The sequence below is a fragment of the Argiope bruennichi genome, chromosome 4 (genome assembly GCF_947563725.1).
Source record: "Argiope bruennichi chromosome 4, qqArgBrue1.1, whole genome shotgun sequence".
NCBI lineage: Eukaryota > Metazoa > Arthropoda > Arachnida > Araneae > Araneidae > Argiope > Argiope bruennichi.
The window spans coordinates 106,242,823-106,263,670 of NC_079154.1; the positions used below are offsets into that span (position 1 = coordinate 106,242,823).

The 20,848-nt window shown below is 28.2% G+C and overlaps 1 protein-coding gene across 4 annotated transcripts in view; it reads left to right on the forward strand.

Annotated features, from left to right (window-relative positions):
* Positions 1-20,848, forward strand: part of LOC129965976 (adenylyl cyclase 78C-like) — a 430,498-nt gene that overhangs the window by 371,632 nt on the left and 38,018 nt on the right. For all 4 annotated transcript variants that reach the window (XM_056080294.1, XM_056080293.1, XM_056080292.1 and 1 more), the window contains exons 12-13: positions 8,219-8,317; positions 15,081-15,308. In XM_056080294.1, coding sequence (XP_055936269.1) covers positions 8,219-8,317; positions 15,081-15,308 — 327 coding nt within the window. The remainder of the gene's footprint in view (positions 1-8,218; positions 8,318-15,080; positions 15,309-20,848) is intronic.

Below are 20,848 nucleotides of genomic sequence, written 5' to 3' on the forward strand. Positions count from 1 at the left end.
CACACAAAATTTATTAATATGGCATATACGAAAACTACTCTATAACTAGGGCAAATAGTTTTATTGAACACAATGGAAATTAATTTATCTACGCTTCTTTTTGAGAAAAAACAAATGAGCTTAATGGGTCATATCATGCGTTTGGAGCGTCATATTTAAATCCCTGATAATGGAAAGGCTCTTAAAAAATCCAGCTTTGTCATTCCTCGACTTTTCCTCGGGCAGAAGAAGTAGAGGTATTTTTCTTTTCATCCGTATAATGCGTAATTGCCTTGGGCTTCAAACGGGCTTGGAATTAATTAGATGAAATGAAGCCTAGAACATCTTAAGTAGCAATTCTTTGTAGATAATAAAATTTTCTGGTAGAAAGATTCTCTCCCATGTTAAAATTAAGGGAATCTGAATTTATTAAAATTAGCATTAACCGTAAGCCATATGAAAATATCTTAATTTTTGCATATTGCATTTGCATTATTGCTATAAAGGAACTGAAGATTTAATAGATATTTTGCCTGTTTGTGCCATTATGTCTCCTCAACCCAAGCCGGCTGCATCTGCGTTATATAGTATGGTAGCCAAGATTCTTCATCAATGAAATTTTATATTGAAAAGGTTAGGCTTAGATATATGCGACATCACACCAGAGGATTTCTTATAGAAAGTCATTGAAGAACAAGTGCTGTGCCTAAGTGGCAGAGTCACCAGAATTTTCCTAAATGTTCTAAAAAATTCCACATTTTTCTAGAATGTTAAAGAATAATGCAAAATACTACATAATATTTCAGAATTTCCCAGAAGGTTCGATAATATTGGGGAAGGATGTGGAATGTACGAGAATGCTATAGAACCGGAAGGTTCGAGAAGTTGTAGAATGTTAAGAAGAGTGGGCTGTCGAAAAGGCCTTGCTATTCCAAAACGCTCAAGAATATTCTAGAAATAAGAAGCGTCTTTATAATTTCTGTATTTGAAAGTTCATTTTTAATTCACATTTCATAGGAACTGGATTGTTTTGTCAGAGCGAAGTGAAAGTGATTCTGGCTAGTTTCAACTATTTCAGATACAGTACTGGCCTTAGCACAAATTTAAAAATTTCTTTGAATCTCAGTCTGTAATATTATCCAAAAATTTCTTACCGTAAATATGAAGAAAAATAATAAGTAAAATCTTGAATAAGTAACGATAAAATGACTAATAAAATCAACAATTAAAACTCTGATGATAATTATCAATTCAAGTCTCTTTTTATTTTAAAATAAATGTTTCTGTTCTATAACGAAACAGCTTTTTTTTATTTGTTTTGCATTGGCAGTATTAGAGAAATTTTATATTATAGAAGCTTTGTGTTTAGCAATGTATTTGCAAATTTATTTTTAATATAAATACAAAACTGTTTGTTTGTCTGTCGTTCTATGATAATAACATTTTCTAAGCGAAGAATACCAAAAACATGAAATTTACACAACTTGATCTGCAATCTATTTCAATGGTACAAGTTGTAACTTTAAAAGCAACATAATTCTTAAGATATTTAATTAAATAAAAAAAACTTTAGGCCAAACTTCGAAATTTTGCTCAGATTTTAACAATTAGCTTCTGGTATAATAATATAATTTTTTTAGGAAAATTATCTTATACGCTTATTTCTCTTTTTAATTATGCTACCTAATTCATCGTGCAATTTTTAATCATTTTATTAATTTTTCAAACGCATTTTAGACTCAATGTGTAACAGCGCTTTTTATTTTTATAATTAAACTCAAGTCAATTTTGATGTTTCATCAATTATTTTATCATTGCCATACGTAAAATAAAATATGTTAATAATTTCCACTTTTATTTCGCACCAAACAGATCGTTTTATCTGCACCCACAGCAATCTATTGAATCTCTGTGTGATTTTTCGTTTACAGATTTGTAAATAATCCTAATGAATTTGTAGGATTATTTAAGTTTACAGAGTCCAATAATTTCCCAAGCGAGAGAACAGGGCTAGAAAAAGAAGGGATACATTGCTTTATATTCTGGCCCGGTAGATGAACACTAAAACGGAGTGAATATACTAATGGAAAAATTCCTTTTATGGAGGAACTCTTCTTATTGCAATAATACTGATGATATCGAAAAATGATATCCTAAGCGTTTTTAGATTCTTACCAGATGATTCAAAATACAAAAATTAAAGAGTTTTGGTTGTTTGATGAAGAGACAGATAGCACCAGAGAGAGTGAATGGAAAATTAAAGAAAGACAATGCAACGAAAAAGTTTTTCACTAAGTTTAAAAAGTTAAAAGTACTTAGACTTAAAGAAATAAAATACTTTTATTCCCAGCAATACCAATTATATCAACTAGTAATATATACTTCTCTTATTTCATCAACAGTTGTTGAACTGTAATGTTTGTTGTCAGAAATTTAATGATTAAAAAATTTATTATTTGCTTAAATTGCCCTCCTTTAAATTTAATCAATAAACGTGAACAAAAAATTCTTATAAACACACTAAAATAAATGTCTCATAATAAATGAATTTCTAGAAAGGAATTTCTAGGACTTAAGATACATTAATTCAAATGAAATAAATCTCGCATTCTAGACAGTGAGCGTCAATAGTTCTTTCTGTAAAAATTTTCTTTAGGTCTCCGAAAATCAAAATTAAGTTTTTGGATTATTTCAAAAGGCATTTATTCAAGGAAAATAATGTTTTGTTCGTTTTGACGCATGAAGAGATAAGATATCTAATCTATGTTCTTTGTTACAGCTTAAGTATCATATTGTCATCCTTTTTAATTAGTTTTATTATTAATTAAGTGAATGGAAAAAATAATATTTTTTATGTTTAGTAAATTATGAGATATTTCTTTCGTTTATAAAATGAAATTTCAAATAATCCAAAAATCATCGTTAGAATGAGTATCATGAATCACAGATCATATAACGTTTAATGTGTTATTGTCAATAGTATTAAGAAAATTAATATTTGCTTGATAAGGTTTAATACGTTTGACGTGGCTAACATTACATTTGATCAGTAATGTGGAAGGAATTTGAACTATTTCTTCACGGCAGCTTTGTGCCTTAGTTTCTGGCTAGAAAAATAATGTCTTCGCCAAACAAGCAACACCAACTTTCACAATTTTACAAAGAAAAAAAAGACTCAATTCCAGAATATTTTTGCTTTTGCTTATTTTACAATTTTTTTTTTTAATTTTCTAAATTCTAATATATATATATATTTTTCCACATGTGATGCTTGATTAAAATTAGCTTCACCGTTCAGAAAAATTATCCATTCTCTTACGAAAATTTAGTTTTTAGCTACTTTGAAAATATGCAAAATAGAGAAAAATAATGGTGTTTGTTAAACGGCGATATAATTAAGAGTTTTTTCGCCCCCAAGTTTAAATTTTGCTCATATTCAAAAAATGTTGAAGAGCAATAAAGACTATAGCAAAATAAATATTAATACTTTAAATTTAAGAAATATATATATATATATAAAAAGAAGTTCTAATCATAGAAAACTGGTTTAAAATCTCGTACAAACAAAAGAAATCTTCATTTCTGAGAAAGAAGATAAACTGAGTATATTTTACACTATCATTCACTTTTTTCTTAGATATCATAAATATCTTGTATCCAACATTTTTCATTGGCTTCTTTAGATTCTTAAAGCAATAATTCCATCATCAAATTTATCTTATTTCACCACGTTATCACAAGATAGATAGTTCTCGAAACACCTTCCGATTTCTTCGATGACGTCATCGTCATGCATTCCTTTATTTTTTTCCCATCTTCATGACGGAATGAACCGAAATTCGGATTTTTTTTTCTTTCAGTTCCTTGTAAATTCTTTTTTTATTGATTCTCCTAGGAATTTCTTCTTCCCAATTCATTTTCAGTCTTTTCTTCTAACATAACCTCCATCGATGCGTTGCTCTGGTTAGCTGCCTTCCAGTAATTTTCTTCTACTGCATCGCTATCTTTTTTTCCCCTAATACTAGAAAAAAAAATATGTGTGCCTGTACTAGTTGGAGAGGATAGTCTAGGATTTTAAAAATTTATTAGCTGCTGTTTCTCGTCTGATTAACAGGTCTGGTAGTATTTCCTGTCTGGTAGATAGTGATTTCTCCTGATTTGCTCATCCGAAAGTGATGGTTGAAAGTTTGCAGTTTAAATGTATAACCGAAGCCCCAAATAGAATTAAAATAACTATTTTCAAAACTATTGATGACATATTTCTATTTCTTTTCTGAATATTTAGAAAATAATTTCAATCATAGTATTGTAGACTATTAACACTGTCATTTACATTCATCATTTCTAAATGCTTTGTTATAAAAATTACACTATCTTTTGCTCCCAACTTTGCCGAAAGAGTTTTGAAAATACCGAGTTCCCTGTTAAAAAAATTTAAGAAGGAAATACGCTTAAGGGCTGGATAGTATTTTGATAAATTGGCAATACTTATTTGAATTTTTTCAGCACTATATATTAATTTATTAATTCAAAATACAGTAATATTCCGAAGTAACACAATAGTTAGAAGTGGAATGGCAAAAGTGTATAATTCGAATTCCAACTTTGTATACAAATTCAGTCAAAGTTTAATTAATTGAAAGAAAATACTAGATAAAATTTTGAAAGAAAAGTATGTAATAAATAATATAGTTTTCATCTATATCGATACCAGATAACAATAGAAATAAAATAAAAGTTTATACAAAACCGAATTATTTTGAATACTGATAATTTAAAAAAATAAAATAAATTTGTTTGACGGCTCAATACATTTTTTATGGGTTTTTTTTTCTTAGCAACCCTTTATAACCCTTTGCCTTGAAGATAAATTGTGTTTTTTGATCATAGTATATTTTCCACAAATTTAGTAGACTTTTTTTCAATACAACCGCAGCATTTAATTAGTTTCGCATTATTATTTATTTTCTTGATAAATCTAAGCCAGAAATGTCTGCCTCGATTGTTGAAATTTATTTACGCATCTCTATATGATCATCGATTGCCACCTATCAACTATATGAGAACATTGATTACTATCTACTTCCATATGTTATTGTTTGGCAAAACTGATGTTTTCTAATATCATATGAGATAATTTAATCAATTTCTTATATTATGCATCGCTCTTTTTTAAAAAGGGATTGAGAATTCTTTTTCTTTTATTTCTTTCTATATATTTCTAAATTTAACATTTTCATCATGTTATAAAGCAGAGAATAATTTGAAGTGGAAGAAGAATACAATTTACCGCATATGTTCAAATTCACTTAAATCATTACATTATTGATATTTATTTTGCACTGTTCTTAAAACTAAAGAACATTTATTCGGTAAAACAATTTATAATAAAAGATTAACTAAATAATTAAACTTAATCAATAAATCATTTCAGAGGACGTACATCACTATGTTCTTTATGATACACATATCCCTAATTTTCTGTTTATATCTTTATACATCCAATTATATCCCAGAAAACAGTCACAGGGTTTAAAAATAGACACACTAAAAATCTTCACCGTTGCTTGATTCTGAAGTTAAACTTTAATTGTAAATTCGGAAGAATTTCAAACATTTTATTAAAAGAATGCTTTATAAAAATCTACTTAACATGTAAAAATAATCTTGATATATTTATCATCAGAAATAACAAAAAGCCATGATGAAGCATTAATTTCAATCATAAAAAATATTTGGGCCTAACATCATTAATGAAATATTTGGTAGTAAAATATGCTTAAACTGGTTTTTTAATAAAAAATTAATAAAAGATACAACAAAAAATACTGATATCAGTGAAAATACATTTTTTAAAAATTTAAATATTGTGAAAAAATAAAATTTATGCTTTTATATTTCCAAAGGTTATCGTGGAAAATGCTAAAAGTTCACCTAGTTTTTAATAAATCAAAATTTCTAAAAAAAAAATCATCCCATCTATTGATGGATCACATTTTCATCTTCCAAAGTATAAATGTACAAAATTTAATAATTTTAGATAAAATGGTCTGGGCCGCAGGGCAGCACTCAGATTAATATGTATTCTTCTTTATTATTAATCGAGACAGCGATTATAAAGCAGTGTTCACCTTATAATTACTGCCTAAATTTTATGCTCGTTAATTAGAAAATATAACTACTGGCTTATGTATGAATAACAGATACAGCAAAGAATCATATAATTTTCAATCATACAATTAATATATCTAATGGCGGGTTTACATTCTGCCAATTATAAGACGGCTAGTAGGCAGGGTCAACTACAAGCCACTGTATTGTAGTTCTTCTTACTGCGCATGCGTTTGTAGAATTTGTCTGGGTTTTTTTGGCTTGAAAAAATGGATCAATTATCGTAGATTAATATCGCCATTTTTTGCTCTTTGTTCTTTCTGATGCAAATTTGTTTTTTTTTTTCTTTTCTTTTTGCCATTTATTTTCTATAACTTTTTAAATTTAGGTATGTTGACTTTTTTTTTTTAATTTACCATGTTTCTTTGTGTAAATATCCATAATTTTAATGCGACACGCAGTGAAAAAGGAAAATTCAGAGACGCCAAAATGGCAATTTATAGCCAAGTATGGAATGCCTGAATTTTTCTTATGAAGTTGTGGCAACCATAAATCAGTCTCTTTCTACGCATGCGCTGCCTACTTGCCGTCTTATAACTGGCCGAGTGTCAACCCTGCATAACAGCAAGCTCTTAAAAGAAGCTTTAAATAGGATGTCATAAGTCATTAGGAGTGTATTTATGAAGGATTACTTTAATATATGTTCAATAGTTTATTAATAATAAGCTATCATTTAAAATAAATTATAACCCAACGCAAGACATATTTAACTAAAATTTGCAATAATTATTTTTGTATAAATATTACTTTAAAAGCAGAATAAATGTGAATGCCATAATTTTCATCATCTATAGCAAATACAATAAATGATCAGTTAAATATTGATTTAAAGTCTTAAAGATATTTCTCTCCATTTAAGATAATCAATTTTCCAATTACAGCTAACGAATTGCTATTAATTATCTCACAGAATTTCGAAGAGAATATTGGATTTATGCCAGAGATAACACATTGTTTTGAAATTAAAATGCTTTAGACATCTTCTAAATTAAAGAGAAAAGAAAAATAATTCCCTTTACATTCAGCTAAAGCGCAAAGTTGAATGCTTATTTATAATTCAAAATTTGCGTTTTTAATATCCCGATCTCATTAATAAATGTTGTTTGTTTCAAAAATGTGTGGCTACTTCTGTTAGATGATTTCATTCCACAAATGGTGATACACAGCATATAAAAATGGCGAATTTCTGGAATTCATTTTCTTATTAGTTTTTCTTTTCTAATTTTTAGTTTCTTTTTTTTAATCGTACAGTATTTAAATTGGAAATATATGTGATGTTTTAATATACTGCTTAGTAAAAAATAATTTCCTTCATTATTTTTCATATTACTCGTATTTTTGATAAAATGAGATGTGACTACCGCATGCGCAAAAGTTCAGAAGGAATTCATATCTAAAAATTGATAATATATTGCTAATATGCTCATCTTCAGATAGATCGCTATTTACCAAAATTTGCATTGCGTTTTGGATTCAATTAATCACAATTTTATGGGTTTAAACATCATTACTGAAAATACTACTTAAATACATGCAGTTTGTTATTCAAACTCAAATGGCATGTAATCCGTTGCATTTTATATTTCGATGCTTTAATAAATATGTGAGCATTTTAATGCTGGAGCATTTTTTAAAAATTATTCAAATACAGCTAATATCAAAATGTCGCTTTGAAATAGGATCTTAATTACTTTACTAAACCTCACAATGCTTTGACAATGATATTAAAAGTGGAAAATATTCAATGTTTTTTTCCATTGCACAAAGGCAATTTGAAGAGAAAAATACTCTAATTTCTATTCGTATTCTAAATAATTACTGACGTTTTATTAATCTAAAAAGTCTTCAATTGAAATATACTATCAATAATTTTACATTACATCTTAGAAAATATTTTTAAAGAGAATATATATAGTTTGTTTAATTAACCCTAAAAATAATTGTTTTTCATTAGAATTTAAAATATGTTGTATTTCGATTTATTCAAAAGCTATTTTATATTTATAAATGTACTATACAATTGACAGTGTGAAATTTCTTGTCAAATAATTGCACTTTTTACTTCCAGTTTTGTCAATCTTTTCGTGGATTAAAAAAGACAATGTGCCGACAAGACAGTCGCAGTGATGAAGATGTTGACTGGAATCCAGAAATACCTTTCGAAAATGTAAGACTAATTTTGTCTTTGATGTTTATAATTTATGCCATTAACAACTTAAAGATATTCAAATGAAATTTAGCAAATCTTGGTGCCTTAAATTTCAATTCCGAATATCAAAATCACTTAAGACGTTTCTGCAAATCTTTTTTTTTTAATTTTTTTCATCTATTTAATCTGAGTGGAATTTCTTGGATAAAGCATGATGATTTACAATATATTTAATAACAATATTAGTAATATCCGTCAGCTTTTAGGCACCATTTTGGAGAACTTGATTCTTCTTTTTATTTATTTAAATGTTGTTAAATCTTTATAAAATCTAGTTAAGAAGAAATGCTTTAACTATTACTAATATTTATAGAGAAAATACTCTTAAAAATTATGTTTCTTTCTATGAGTTAAAAATCTCAAATGAATTATTTATGAAGACACATCTAAATTATTAATTAATAAGAATTACATTAGTGAATCGAAATTAGTTCTCCTCAGACACGTCAAGTTTTTTCTTTATTTTTTGTGTGAACGTATCCACTTACTGTGGGATCGAACGTGGATCATTGAAAGTTCTATTGATTTCCTATTGACGGATATAAATCTTTGACTGGTGCCGGGTGAATGACGCCTCAGGAAACAAGCGACAGGTGCCTGCTTGTCTAGACAAGTTCAGTTATGCCTGTGATACTGTAGTGAGATGTCGTGTGTTACTCTGATATAATAAAGTGCATTCCGAAGGAGAGACCGAGTTCTTGTATGTATACAAGGATTACAGTGTTTATTTTTAATTGATATAAGCACTGAAATCTTTCATTGAATCCGCCTCGATAGAGCATATCATAACTGTTTAAATAACCTCAACCTATTTAGTTTTATGGCATTTGGTAGTTTTATCCTTCATTGACAAGGAACAGACATTTGTCAGCTAGCCTTATTTGTCCCTTTTAAAGTGAAAATTGGCAACCAAGAAAAATCATGGCATTTCTTCCCGGTGAAGGTTCCACACTTCCACTTTTCGGGCAGGCGTCGTGGTTCAGACCATATCATAGGTCTATCACAAATTATGCAATGCAAACAGTTTGTCAAGAATTTATAAATTTGGGAACACCTGTTAAATTTTCATTAATATACTTACGATTTAGCGAGAGCTCAGAGCTCAGTCAATTAATTATTACTTCTGTATAGTAAAAATTTCAGGATTTAACAAGAAAATAAATATATAATTGATTATCTTAATTTGCTGTTAATATATGTCCATTACTTCATTCAACTGAAATTCCAGTGCCAGTTTTCAAAGAATTACCCTCTTTGGAAATGCAAGAAAGAGTCTTGTGAAAATCGAAGTGATCCCAACAGTGAAAATTTTGAAATTAATAATGATTCTGCTTATAAGGGATTTGAGTACCATGAGTTGAATTATATGTCACGGGATTTGGCATTATCCAAAAAAAGCATCAGAGTTGTTAGTATCAAAATTGCGTAAGAAAATCTTGCTTGAAAAAGTAGCTAATATGGGCTTCTGCGATATTTTCGAAGGTGATGGATTTGTGTATTGCCATAGCATGATGGAAAAATTTCAAATTTTAGCCTATAACGAAACTGAATGCCGATTTTTCATTGATCGCACAAATCGGAGCTAGAAGTTTGCCCTCCTCCTCAATGGAAATTTATTTGATGCTGTCCTAATAGGCCATTTAATTAGTTTACTTGTAGAATAGGAAAATTTTCATTGTCAGAAAAAAATATTCATTGATTTGTTGCTATATTATAGGAACCAATAGATCATTTATGTTAACCATGAAATGACCTACTTCTTTCTTAGTTATTAACTCAGAAATATCAAGTATCCTTGTTTTTTGCATATATGAGATAGCAGAACTAGTGGGAACCATTGGGTGAAGTCGAATTGACTGCCAAGATCAGACTTAAAACCTGGTAAACTAAACCTTCTACACCAGCCACATGTCGGTAGAAAGAATATTATCTTCCCCCCTCCCCGTGCTTAAAAAACTGTGTCTCATGAAGCAGTTGATTAAAGCTTTGTCAATTGAAGAAAACTGTATCAAGAATCCCATTTAGACATTTCCTAGCATGTCATTTAAAAAGATAAAGAGCAGTGTGTTTATGTTTGGTGGTCCATAAATTCAGCAGCTCGTTATCGATGAATATATCATCAAAACAGTGATATAACTTGGAAAGAATGTTTGGTTGATATTCAAATCCATTGTCGTATCCTTTCTCTGAAACACAAAATACTTGATTGCTTCATGAGAATCAAATTTCCTTTTTTGCGTAGCCATCTTGTAGATTTCCTGAAAAGTCTTAGTGCAATCAATGATGAGTAGAGTGAGTAATTTCACTAAAATTTGAAGATCATGGAGGCGCGGTATCACGGTAGATCGGCTGAACGTATAATGACAGACTGCTGTTGAAACATGAACAAATACTCCAGAAAAAGCTACATGCATATTTACCATTTGGTAAAGAAAAATAAAACTTTTCCGTTTGTAGGAACAACACAATTTAATTTGCAGGAACTATATATAATCTTCGCATGAATACAACTACTCTTTGTGGACTGTATATTTGCCAAGTTTTCCTCTTGTTTTCCTTTACGTGCACATTCTATGTTGCTTTTGAGAGTAAGATAGATAGTAGTATCATGTAAATTAAAAAAGTGAACGGCATGAAAGTTGTCGCATGGACCTGCAGATAATATTTGAGAAGTCTCACCTTTTAAAGATATCCAAAGAAAACACATAAGCTTAATAAAAACATTGAAAGCAATAAAACAGAGATTTGGGATGCAAAAAAAAAAAGAAAATAAGAAGATGAAAGTTGTTTTCTGACACTCAAGAGATGAGCAGAAACTTTCTTGAGAAAATTCAATGCAGTTCCTACATGTTGTGAGATCTGTTTTGACCCTACATAAAAAAACTAGGATAAAATTTTACCAAAACACATGGTGACACTAGGAATACTCAAAAAGGAAAATTGTGTTGGTGTTTTATTACGAAAGGCACCGATTTTAAGATATATTAATATATTATGAAATGGAATTTTAAATACATTAATACCTTTTCATAGCTTAGTCTTCCAGAAAACATAATCAACAATGTTTAATTAATTAATATAGGGTCTTTTGAGAATATAAATATATTCAACTTTTATCATGCTTGTCATCTGACAATGTAGTGAAACAAGATCAAAATCAGTTTTCCCCAAAACCGGAAACGATCTTGTTTTTGTATTATTCTTTCAAAATAAAATAATTTATCCGAATAAGTTGAATGCAAAAAAAGACCACTCCAATATCATTTATGAAGAAACTTACTTTTAAACTGAAACTAATATAAACTGTCAAAAGTTAACATCATCATCTTGATCCGGTCTCTTTTTTATATATACTTTAAGCATAATATTTCTTTTCACAGATGAAATATAAAAATTTTCAAAAATATCTAAAAATGCAATCTTAATAAAATAATTACAAGAAAGCTTTCCAGTCTGAACCTGCAGAATTTATTGTTAGTGAAAAGAGGGCATTCTTTCTAAAATATGCCATTGTTTTCATTTTCAAACGCCAATCAAATAATTTTCTCCTCATAACTATATATATCTTCTTTTTAATAAGTTTTATAAAAATCCACAAGATTTTGTATTAAAATGCAACATTTTTAATCGTTTTTATATCTGTTTTAATTATAAAAAGTCAAGCATAAATAGGAACCTCGAAATTGAAGTGAAAGTGTAAGATCCGGCTTGGAATTGATTGCAAATAATAATAAATAAAAAATAAAATAAATTTAAAAAATAATAATATTGCAACAGAAATGCCATTTTTAATGAAAAATAAATCTTATGATTATTTGATCTAATCCTGGCAATTTTTTGAAATTCCATCATCAATTTTCTAGTATATTAAATTTTCTAAAATATCAAATTATTTTTTAATCTTAAACCAAAAGTTATTACAATTCTTTTCCGAATTCATTAAGCAAAACTTAAATAAGTTTGTTTCGAGGAAAATTTCACTCATTTTTTTATATTCAAGCTAAGCAAATATACACCAGCTTTTTTTTATATTCGAAACTACATGAAAAAAAATCACTTAAAGTGTTCTTAAATATAAAAATATATCTCCCTACTTCGCATAAAGTTTAATTTCGTTAAATATTCCTAACTAAATAAACTGCCCGTATGTATTGAAAGTTTGGTGAAAATATTTGCTTTACCATGCCGTTGCTAAGCAATATCTCTCTCTCCTCAATTCCACAAATTTTCACTCCCATTGTTCAGAACTTGAGGTGTGCGAGTACCGCCTCTTAGAGGCGCGTTTGTGAAATTCCACATTTCCAACTCAACAAATAAAAATTTATTCAGAAATTGAGAGAGAAAGTGCAGGAAAATTATCCGTTAGCACTTCATCTGGTTGGATAGAACCAAGGATGACGATTAAACAGATCTTCAGAAGTACAAATGAAAGAAATCGTAAAATTTTGAGCAAAACATGCACATTAACTTGATTTTATGCTTTTATCAAAAGAAAAATTTCACAGAAAAAACATTAAATTAAATTTATTTATGTAAAATTAATAACTAATTATATTTATTCTTCTGGCTCTTCTCTTTGCTATCTCCACAGTTTATTATTTATTAATCATATTATTGTAACAAATGTTGAATTTAACCGTTTTATAATGAATAAATACAATTTATACTTTTATTTAATGTCGCTATGTTCGGGATGAATTTTTTAAGAACATTAAAAAATATAACTGCTTTTGAATATTTGCATAAAAAAGCTTGAAAAAACATCTATGAAATCAAAATTTACCAGTTAATTAGAAATTTTTTTTAAATTGAAAAATTAAAAAGGGCATTTGTTTGGCTAAAAAGAGGTATAAAGCAAATATCCACTAGTTTCGAGGTTTATCAACTGATTTGCTTAAAATTTTGCAAAAAGCTTTAAAAAATATATAAACTAGTTCCTGAACTAAACAATAATTTGTATTTCTATCCATTCTTTAAATATTGGGGTTCAAATGAAAAATGGCACGAAATTTACTGTTTTTTAAACATTGTAAAACACGAAAACAACTATAAAATATTTCTAAATAAATGGATTACTTATTTTCTAGCTCAGAAACTACAGAATATATTGAAGAATTATTATACTAAATTTGAACAAAAAAATATGCATTAGATTTTAATTTACGAGGTTTTTCGTCAGAAAATTCTATCAAAGATTAGAATTTGTGAAAATGATATCTAAAGATGCAAAATAGCATTAAAACATAAATGCAAATATAAAAAATCGGTATAACTTCCCAAAAAATAGACTTAGAAATCAAATTCGAAAGTTTTTTTTAAAGAAACCTATTCAAACACTAAGAATATTAAATTTAAAAAAGTTCATGATTTGAAAAAATCAACTTTTTAACGTAGTCATCTTAAAATATACAAAAATTGAGAAAGGGTTTTGGGGAAATCATATAGCACTATAGGTATTACTGAATTTCTTTTATACCTATATTGCCAATAATTTTTCACCATTATATCCGTTTTAAGTTCTGTTTTTTTAAAGCATGAGACTGTAAAATCATAAAATTACAATCATTACGGTCTCTTTTTGACATTTCTTAAAATGAAAATAATGATTATAAATTGTTTGCACTGGTTCAGTCTCAAGCAGTATATCTTTTTACACCGTCATCAGACATAACATTGTTAAAATACGTGTTTTATTATCATAAGTATTCTGTAATATGATATATATCAATTTCAGCATCAATATGTTTTGACCGGTAAATTATCTTTAAATTAACCGTTTATTACAGACACTACTGGTTCTTAGAAAACTTTCGAATAGATTATAGAATGCCAAATGCTATCCAATATTTTATTGATGGACATCGGTATTGTAATGAAAAGAAAATTTTCAAAAATTTTTCTCTACTTATATTTTGAATAATATCAACAATATACAGATAATGTTTTAATTTTTAGTAAATAAATCGAATATTTAAAACTTTAAACTGTTCAAAAAACATAGCAAAAGTATCGAATTTTCTGCATATTCGAACAAAATTAAAAATGTGGACAATGACCGTCACTCTGTATAAACAACTTGAAAAGTATGAAAATGAAATTTTTCTAAGAACAAATAATCATAGCTAATTCTTTTTTCTGTCATTCTAAAGTTATTCTTATATATTAAATTATTTTTAAAGTTAAGACAATTTGTACACACATTATCAAAATTGCTTTTTCGATTCTTGAAAATCTACAGTAATACAAGCACAAAATTTGTCGTATTGCTAAAATTCATTTTCAGATTTTGGTAATTTTGATAAGAAATCAATATTTTTAAATTCTTTAAAAAAATTTCAATTTTTTTTTTATTTGCATTTGGCATCGCTGATACTTCTTAATACTTTTTTGCGGCTTTTTATTGGTAAAAAAAATGATTCATTGCTTATAAAATCCCCACAGTAAGTAAAAAATATATTTTCTAAACACAGCGATTATATGATTGACAATCGTTTTTTTTAAAAGTCCTTTTAAGAATTTATTATCTTTTGAAAATATTCCTCAATATCTATTATAATATTTATACTTAACGCGTTCCCGCATCAAATGTATTCAACAATGTTTAACTGCCTCAAGAAGATCTAAATGAGAATTATTCAAAACATTTTTATTACATATTGGAACATCCCAATTCCGCTAATTAAATTTTATATTCGTCGTTAACTAAAGCGCTTATTCCTAGTTGAATTATATGAGGGACTCGATGGACGAGGAAACAGCATCCCTGCCACCAGATGATGAACCCAAACCTCGAAAAGCTTCCACCCATCGCCCTTTGACACCAACAGTAAGCGAAGAGGTAGAAGATCTCATAGAGCAATCCATCGAAATAGAATCCAACAAGAAGATGCGCAAAGATCATTTGTCGTGGTTCAGTCTGACTTTCATATCACCAGACACGGAAACAAAGGTAAGATTCAGCATTTCAGAAGTGTAGTGAAATTTGCCATGCACTAGAATTTATGAATAGAGCACATAGATTTTGAATTAAATAATTTCTTATTATTTTGAAACTTCTAATTCTGTAAGCATTCTTGTAAAAGTTTAAAGGAGGGGGTCTAAAAGGTTTCATTTCATTTGTAAACCCTTATTTTACTGGAGCTTCCATCGTTATCACTTTTTCCAATAAAAAAATGCATTAAAAGCAATTAACAAATCAATTTTTTGTCATTTAATTTTTTTTATCATTTTTATCATCCTTCATTACAACAATTAGGAACCATCATCAGTCATCATTTTCCGAACGAATAACAATGCTGATTTTATTAATATGTCCTGATCCAAATCCAACTTTTTTATTTAATTTTTCTCACGCGCTCTCTAAACAGTTGCTGACACTTTCTTACTCAGGCTCCATGAGAAGGGATAAAAATATCTAACACCTACGCATTCCTTTCAAATGTACCTAAGACACCCTTTCCTAAGTCGACACGTGTCAAAGTAATTGTCACGAATCACTGGAATGAAAATATTTTTTTTTAAATTTTTATTCTTGTCTTTGGGATGAAGTTAGAACACATTCCAACTTCGTCCCCATGTACAAACCACAAACCTTGCCCCCCTGTGGTAAAATAAATGGACGTTTATTTCAATGTGTGTGTGTGTGTGTGTGTGGGTGCTTGCAACCTAGCAAGCATCCAGGGCTAAATTCATGACTCGTCCTGTACTTAAAAGCATATGAATCCATATTTCTTTAACGTCTGAACTGCTTTTGAGATTACATTCATTTAATTAGATTTTAAATATCAAAAAAATTTCATAGGAAAACACCAGCTATTAAATGCTATGGTTACCGGATTGATGCACCATAACTTTTGAAAAATCGGAATTTTTTTCTAGAAATAGTAAAAATAGAACAAGCCTTCATTCAAATTTTGTGGAATGGCCTAATAAACAAAACTTAAGAATTGAGCTTTCCTCCTCTAAGCTACCTACAAATTTCCTACATAATTCTTCAAAGTTGGATAAATGGTGTTTTTTTTCTCCTACCTGTCTTCAGCCGTTCTTCATAATGGTACAATATTTTTTAGCGAAAATCGAAGAACTAACTGTACAATATGAATTTCATTCAGATCTTACAACTGTAAACGAACAATTCTTGAATATAATATATAAATTTATTTCGTGTATCTCAGAAATGTCCCTAACGATTTGAATCAAGTTTTGTATTTAGATAAGGTTTTGCTTCTTCAGTTTATCTATATAGGTGTCTTTCCTGAAAAAATACGATTTTACACATATAAAAATAACCCTATTTTATAACTAACTGTTAGAGCTTTTTTCCATTTGCCCTCACGCTGATAATATCATACAGTATCTTCTTGGACCCGATTTCACCCTGGTAAAACTGAGTATAAGTTCTAAAATATAAATGATAATCGATAAACTGTAAAATGATTACTGTAATATAGCAGATTGTTTCGAATAACTAAGTGCATTCATGATTTTTTTTTATTCAAGTTTTTTTACCAATTTTTATGTAGGTATGATTGAAAAATATTCATATATAATCTATTTGTGATTTTATCTAAGAATTTTCTCCGAAAATAAGAGATTTTATAAACAAAACAAAACTGCCAAGTGGTCGGTCTTCCAGATATTTTTGATTATGACAGCTTCCAAATGGAAAATTTCTTCTGATATAAAACAGTGTCCCATCTTTAACTCAAACCTCTTGACTAGGAAATTTAAACTAATCCAATAAATATGTGATTTTCACATTTATTCGGAAATAGTATATGCCACAATGGGATCCTAAATATTTAACCAACCCTCCCCTTGAGTAATCAAGCATATATAAACAAGGTTTATTATTACCAGATTAGAAATTATGCATTATTTCTTGAATAAACGTAATTCCCATCAGAACTGAATGAATGAACTTTTATCTCAATTAACTTATTACTCGTTACATCAGCGATCAGAAGCGTACTTTTTTTGTTTCAATGCATAAATATCAAATCAAGAGCTCCATTAAAAGAAAATTACAGAATTTATAAAAGAAATCATAAAAGAGACAAAAGATCTTTTTATGCGCTAAATATCACAAGATAGTTTATAAAATGCTTTTATATGTAAAATATTTGACAACAAAACTTGTTAACATTAGAAGTGATTACCTTTTTTTTTTTCGCTTTAAATCCGTGAATAAATCAGAAGCTTCATTTTTTTAATCAAAATAGTTACAGAAATTACAAAATAAAATATAATAATGACTTTTTGTGGGCTCAGTATTTTAAGAAATTTTATAAAAATCTCGTAAACAGCTTTTATTTGTAAAAATTGCTTACAATACTTTCTAATATTCTTTTTTTATTCTGCAAAAAAATATTGAAATAAAATGCATTATTACTTTCAAAATAAAGAATCGATTTAAATAGATTTGATGAATTTTAAAAGCATAAAAATGCATTGGATATCAACATATTTTCATCTGTACTAATAAGTACATATTAAATAAAAGCAATTAATGAACAGCTGCGTTCTAATTACATTTTTCTAATTATCCTTGCAACAAAACCAAGTTAATATAAATGGTCTTTGTTTCTCTTTTTTTACATTCTCATATTATAACGTTTTTCTATGCATTTTTTGCATAGATATTCAGAAAAACATTTAATATTTCTTTTATTTCATGGGGGAAAAAATACCTTCCGTTTCTTTGACTGTTCATTTCAATTAAGAGCTCTCTTTTGAGAATCTTATTAATGGACTAAAGAAATATTAAATTAAAAGACTAATGGATGCAGTTTCTTAAAATATAGCAAAACAAAGACTGTGGCTTCAATTTCTCTTTCTCAGTATGTTAAAAATAGATTTTAGAGGAAATATTTCCGAAAGATAGTTATACAATCATATTTCAAAAATAAATGAAGTGAATAATTAATGATTATCTGCTCTGTTTGAGATCTTATATTTTTTAATTAAGTTATTCTATAAGAAAAATGTATGGAAGGAATTTTTATATTTTTATTATTTAAGATCTTCAATGCATTTAATTATGGTCTCATATTTCTAAGAAATTGCAGCAAAAGTAAGCTCATTTTCATAGCTATGTTGAATATTCTTTGTAACATTTTATTTTTTAATCAAAATTAATTAGATGAAACCTACTCTAGATTTATGAAATTACTTTTAGATATATAATTCATTTCTTATTTATGTTTCAATGTATTTTCATTTTTTATAGATGATAAATATTTTTTTTAAATTCAAAAATTGAATAAGTTGTAACTAATTTTTATTGAATTGGAAATAACTGTTAATATTTTAAATTTTTAATATTAATAAATGATTCCACTTTCTGCACCATAAGGAATTTTTATTAATTTAAATTCACCTTCTTATGCAGATTGTTTGGTAAATTTATTAATGAAGTTGTTTAATATGTAATGTATTAATGAAAGGCAACGTAAGAGCTGGTGACACAAATGTCATATTCAACAGTAATGTAGATATTATAAATGACAATAAAATCTTAAAAATAAGTCATTACATGACATGTCAGCTTCTTTTCCAATATTTAAATTTAAAAATTTTAAATTAAGAGCATCCAGGCTACTACATTTAATGCAATTAATCTTACTACATTTAATGCAATTAATATATAGAAGAACCCAGGGTAACTCTATTTATCTATTATAAGCTATGTTTTACCAATAAATCAAATAAAATTCATTAAAACCACCTTCCAAAACAATGGCATCATTAATAAATCGCTAAATATATGATTGCATGAATGGATCAAAAATATTATCTAATTTAGCGCTAATCTGATTCCGCCATAGACTCTTATTTTTTCCATGATATTGCTCCCAGTTTATGCGATAACAAATTTTAATTTATTGCCTAAATATATCTAGTAGGGTTAAAATGTACTATAAATTATCTGCAGCCGCATAATTTCCCAATAACTGTCAACTATTCTATAAAAGAAAGATGAGACGAAAGTGTATATCCGGCGAAAATAAACATCGACGAGGTACTTATATTAAATAAAGGTTCTCTTAACTAGATTAATCTCTTCATTATATCTTTAAAGTTGAAATAACCAGACTGAAAGAGCTTTTTGCTCAAAATTTTTAAGGAAAATTTTATAATCTCTCTTTTTCTTAATGTATACAAAGCAATTTCACGCAGTATAAATTTAGCTTTGTTTTTTATAACCGTCATTACCGCTCCCTTCAGACGCAAGAAATCTTCGCAAATTACCTGAAGTTAATACGAGTAATCTAGAATCTTTTATCTCTACATAAGAAATATAAGTACTTATCTTTTATGGAATATAATTTGGAACATTCTTTTCTTTTAAGGGTGCATTTTGTTTATAAGAATGTTATTTTTTCTATAAATTAATTATCCAATAATTTTTCTGGCTTTTTTTGTATTTAGGAGAGTTTTTTCTTTAATTGTAACGATGTATTTCTTTGTGAAATGAATATTATTATTTTTTAATATTCGTATATTTTTTATGGATGTGATAATAAATAACCCATTCGAAAAAAATAATTTAATTATTCCTACATAAAATAATATTTTTTTCTCTCAGTTCATCAATAAAAAATTTTGGCAATGTATTGAAAAATAGGATTTAATTGAATGATACATCGCAAATTAAAAACAAGTTTTAATACAGGGTGATTCATAAAGAAGTATACCGTTACAATACATTATAAATCAAGGACAATGTAAGATATTATATGCCACCTGTAACAGAATGATATAAGGTTATTTTAGGTTTTATTAGAGACAGTCGCAAATGTTCTATGTGCTTCCCTTTAGAAGGGGCCTTGCACTTTCTTTCTGCACACTGCACAGAACACATTTACCTGAGGGGAATCTCGCTTATGTTTCCCTATGAATTGACGATTCTCTCTTCCCCAAAAGGGAACATTATGCTTGTGTATTTTTCCACTGACATGAAATGTTGCTTCATCAATGAAAAACTGAGTGACAAACAAAATGATCATTTTCAAAACGAAGCTGCATATCGGCACAAAATTCACAGCTCTTTGGTTTGTCAAAGTCATTCAGATTTTGAAACACCTGCACTTCGTATAGAATTCTTTTCAGTATCTTTCTTAAATTTCTCCAGATAGTGGCTGAGAAATCTGCATTTCCCCACTCATCGTCCGCTTTGATTATCCCGGGTTTCGTTGAATGGCAGTTCAAACTCTATCGGGGATTTCTTGCGATAGTCTGTCTTCCAGGACTTTTACCTTTCCACAAACAGCTCATAGTTTTAAATTTTTCATACCATTGATAGATATATTTTCTAATTGGAACTTCTTTTCCGAATTCAGATCGAAAATGCCATTTCACAACAGTTGCTAGTTCCTTTTTTCTAAACTGAAGGATACGGAAAGCCTTCTCCACTGCAGACTCCGTCATTTCGACTGTCTAGACACATGACACACATGCTGCTATCTATGTGACTTCTATTATGGAACA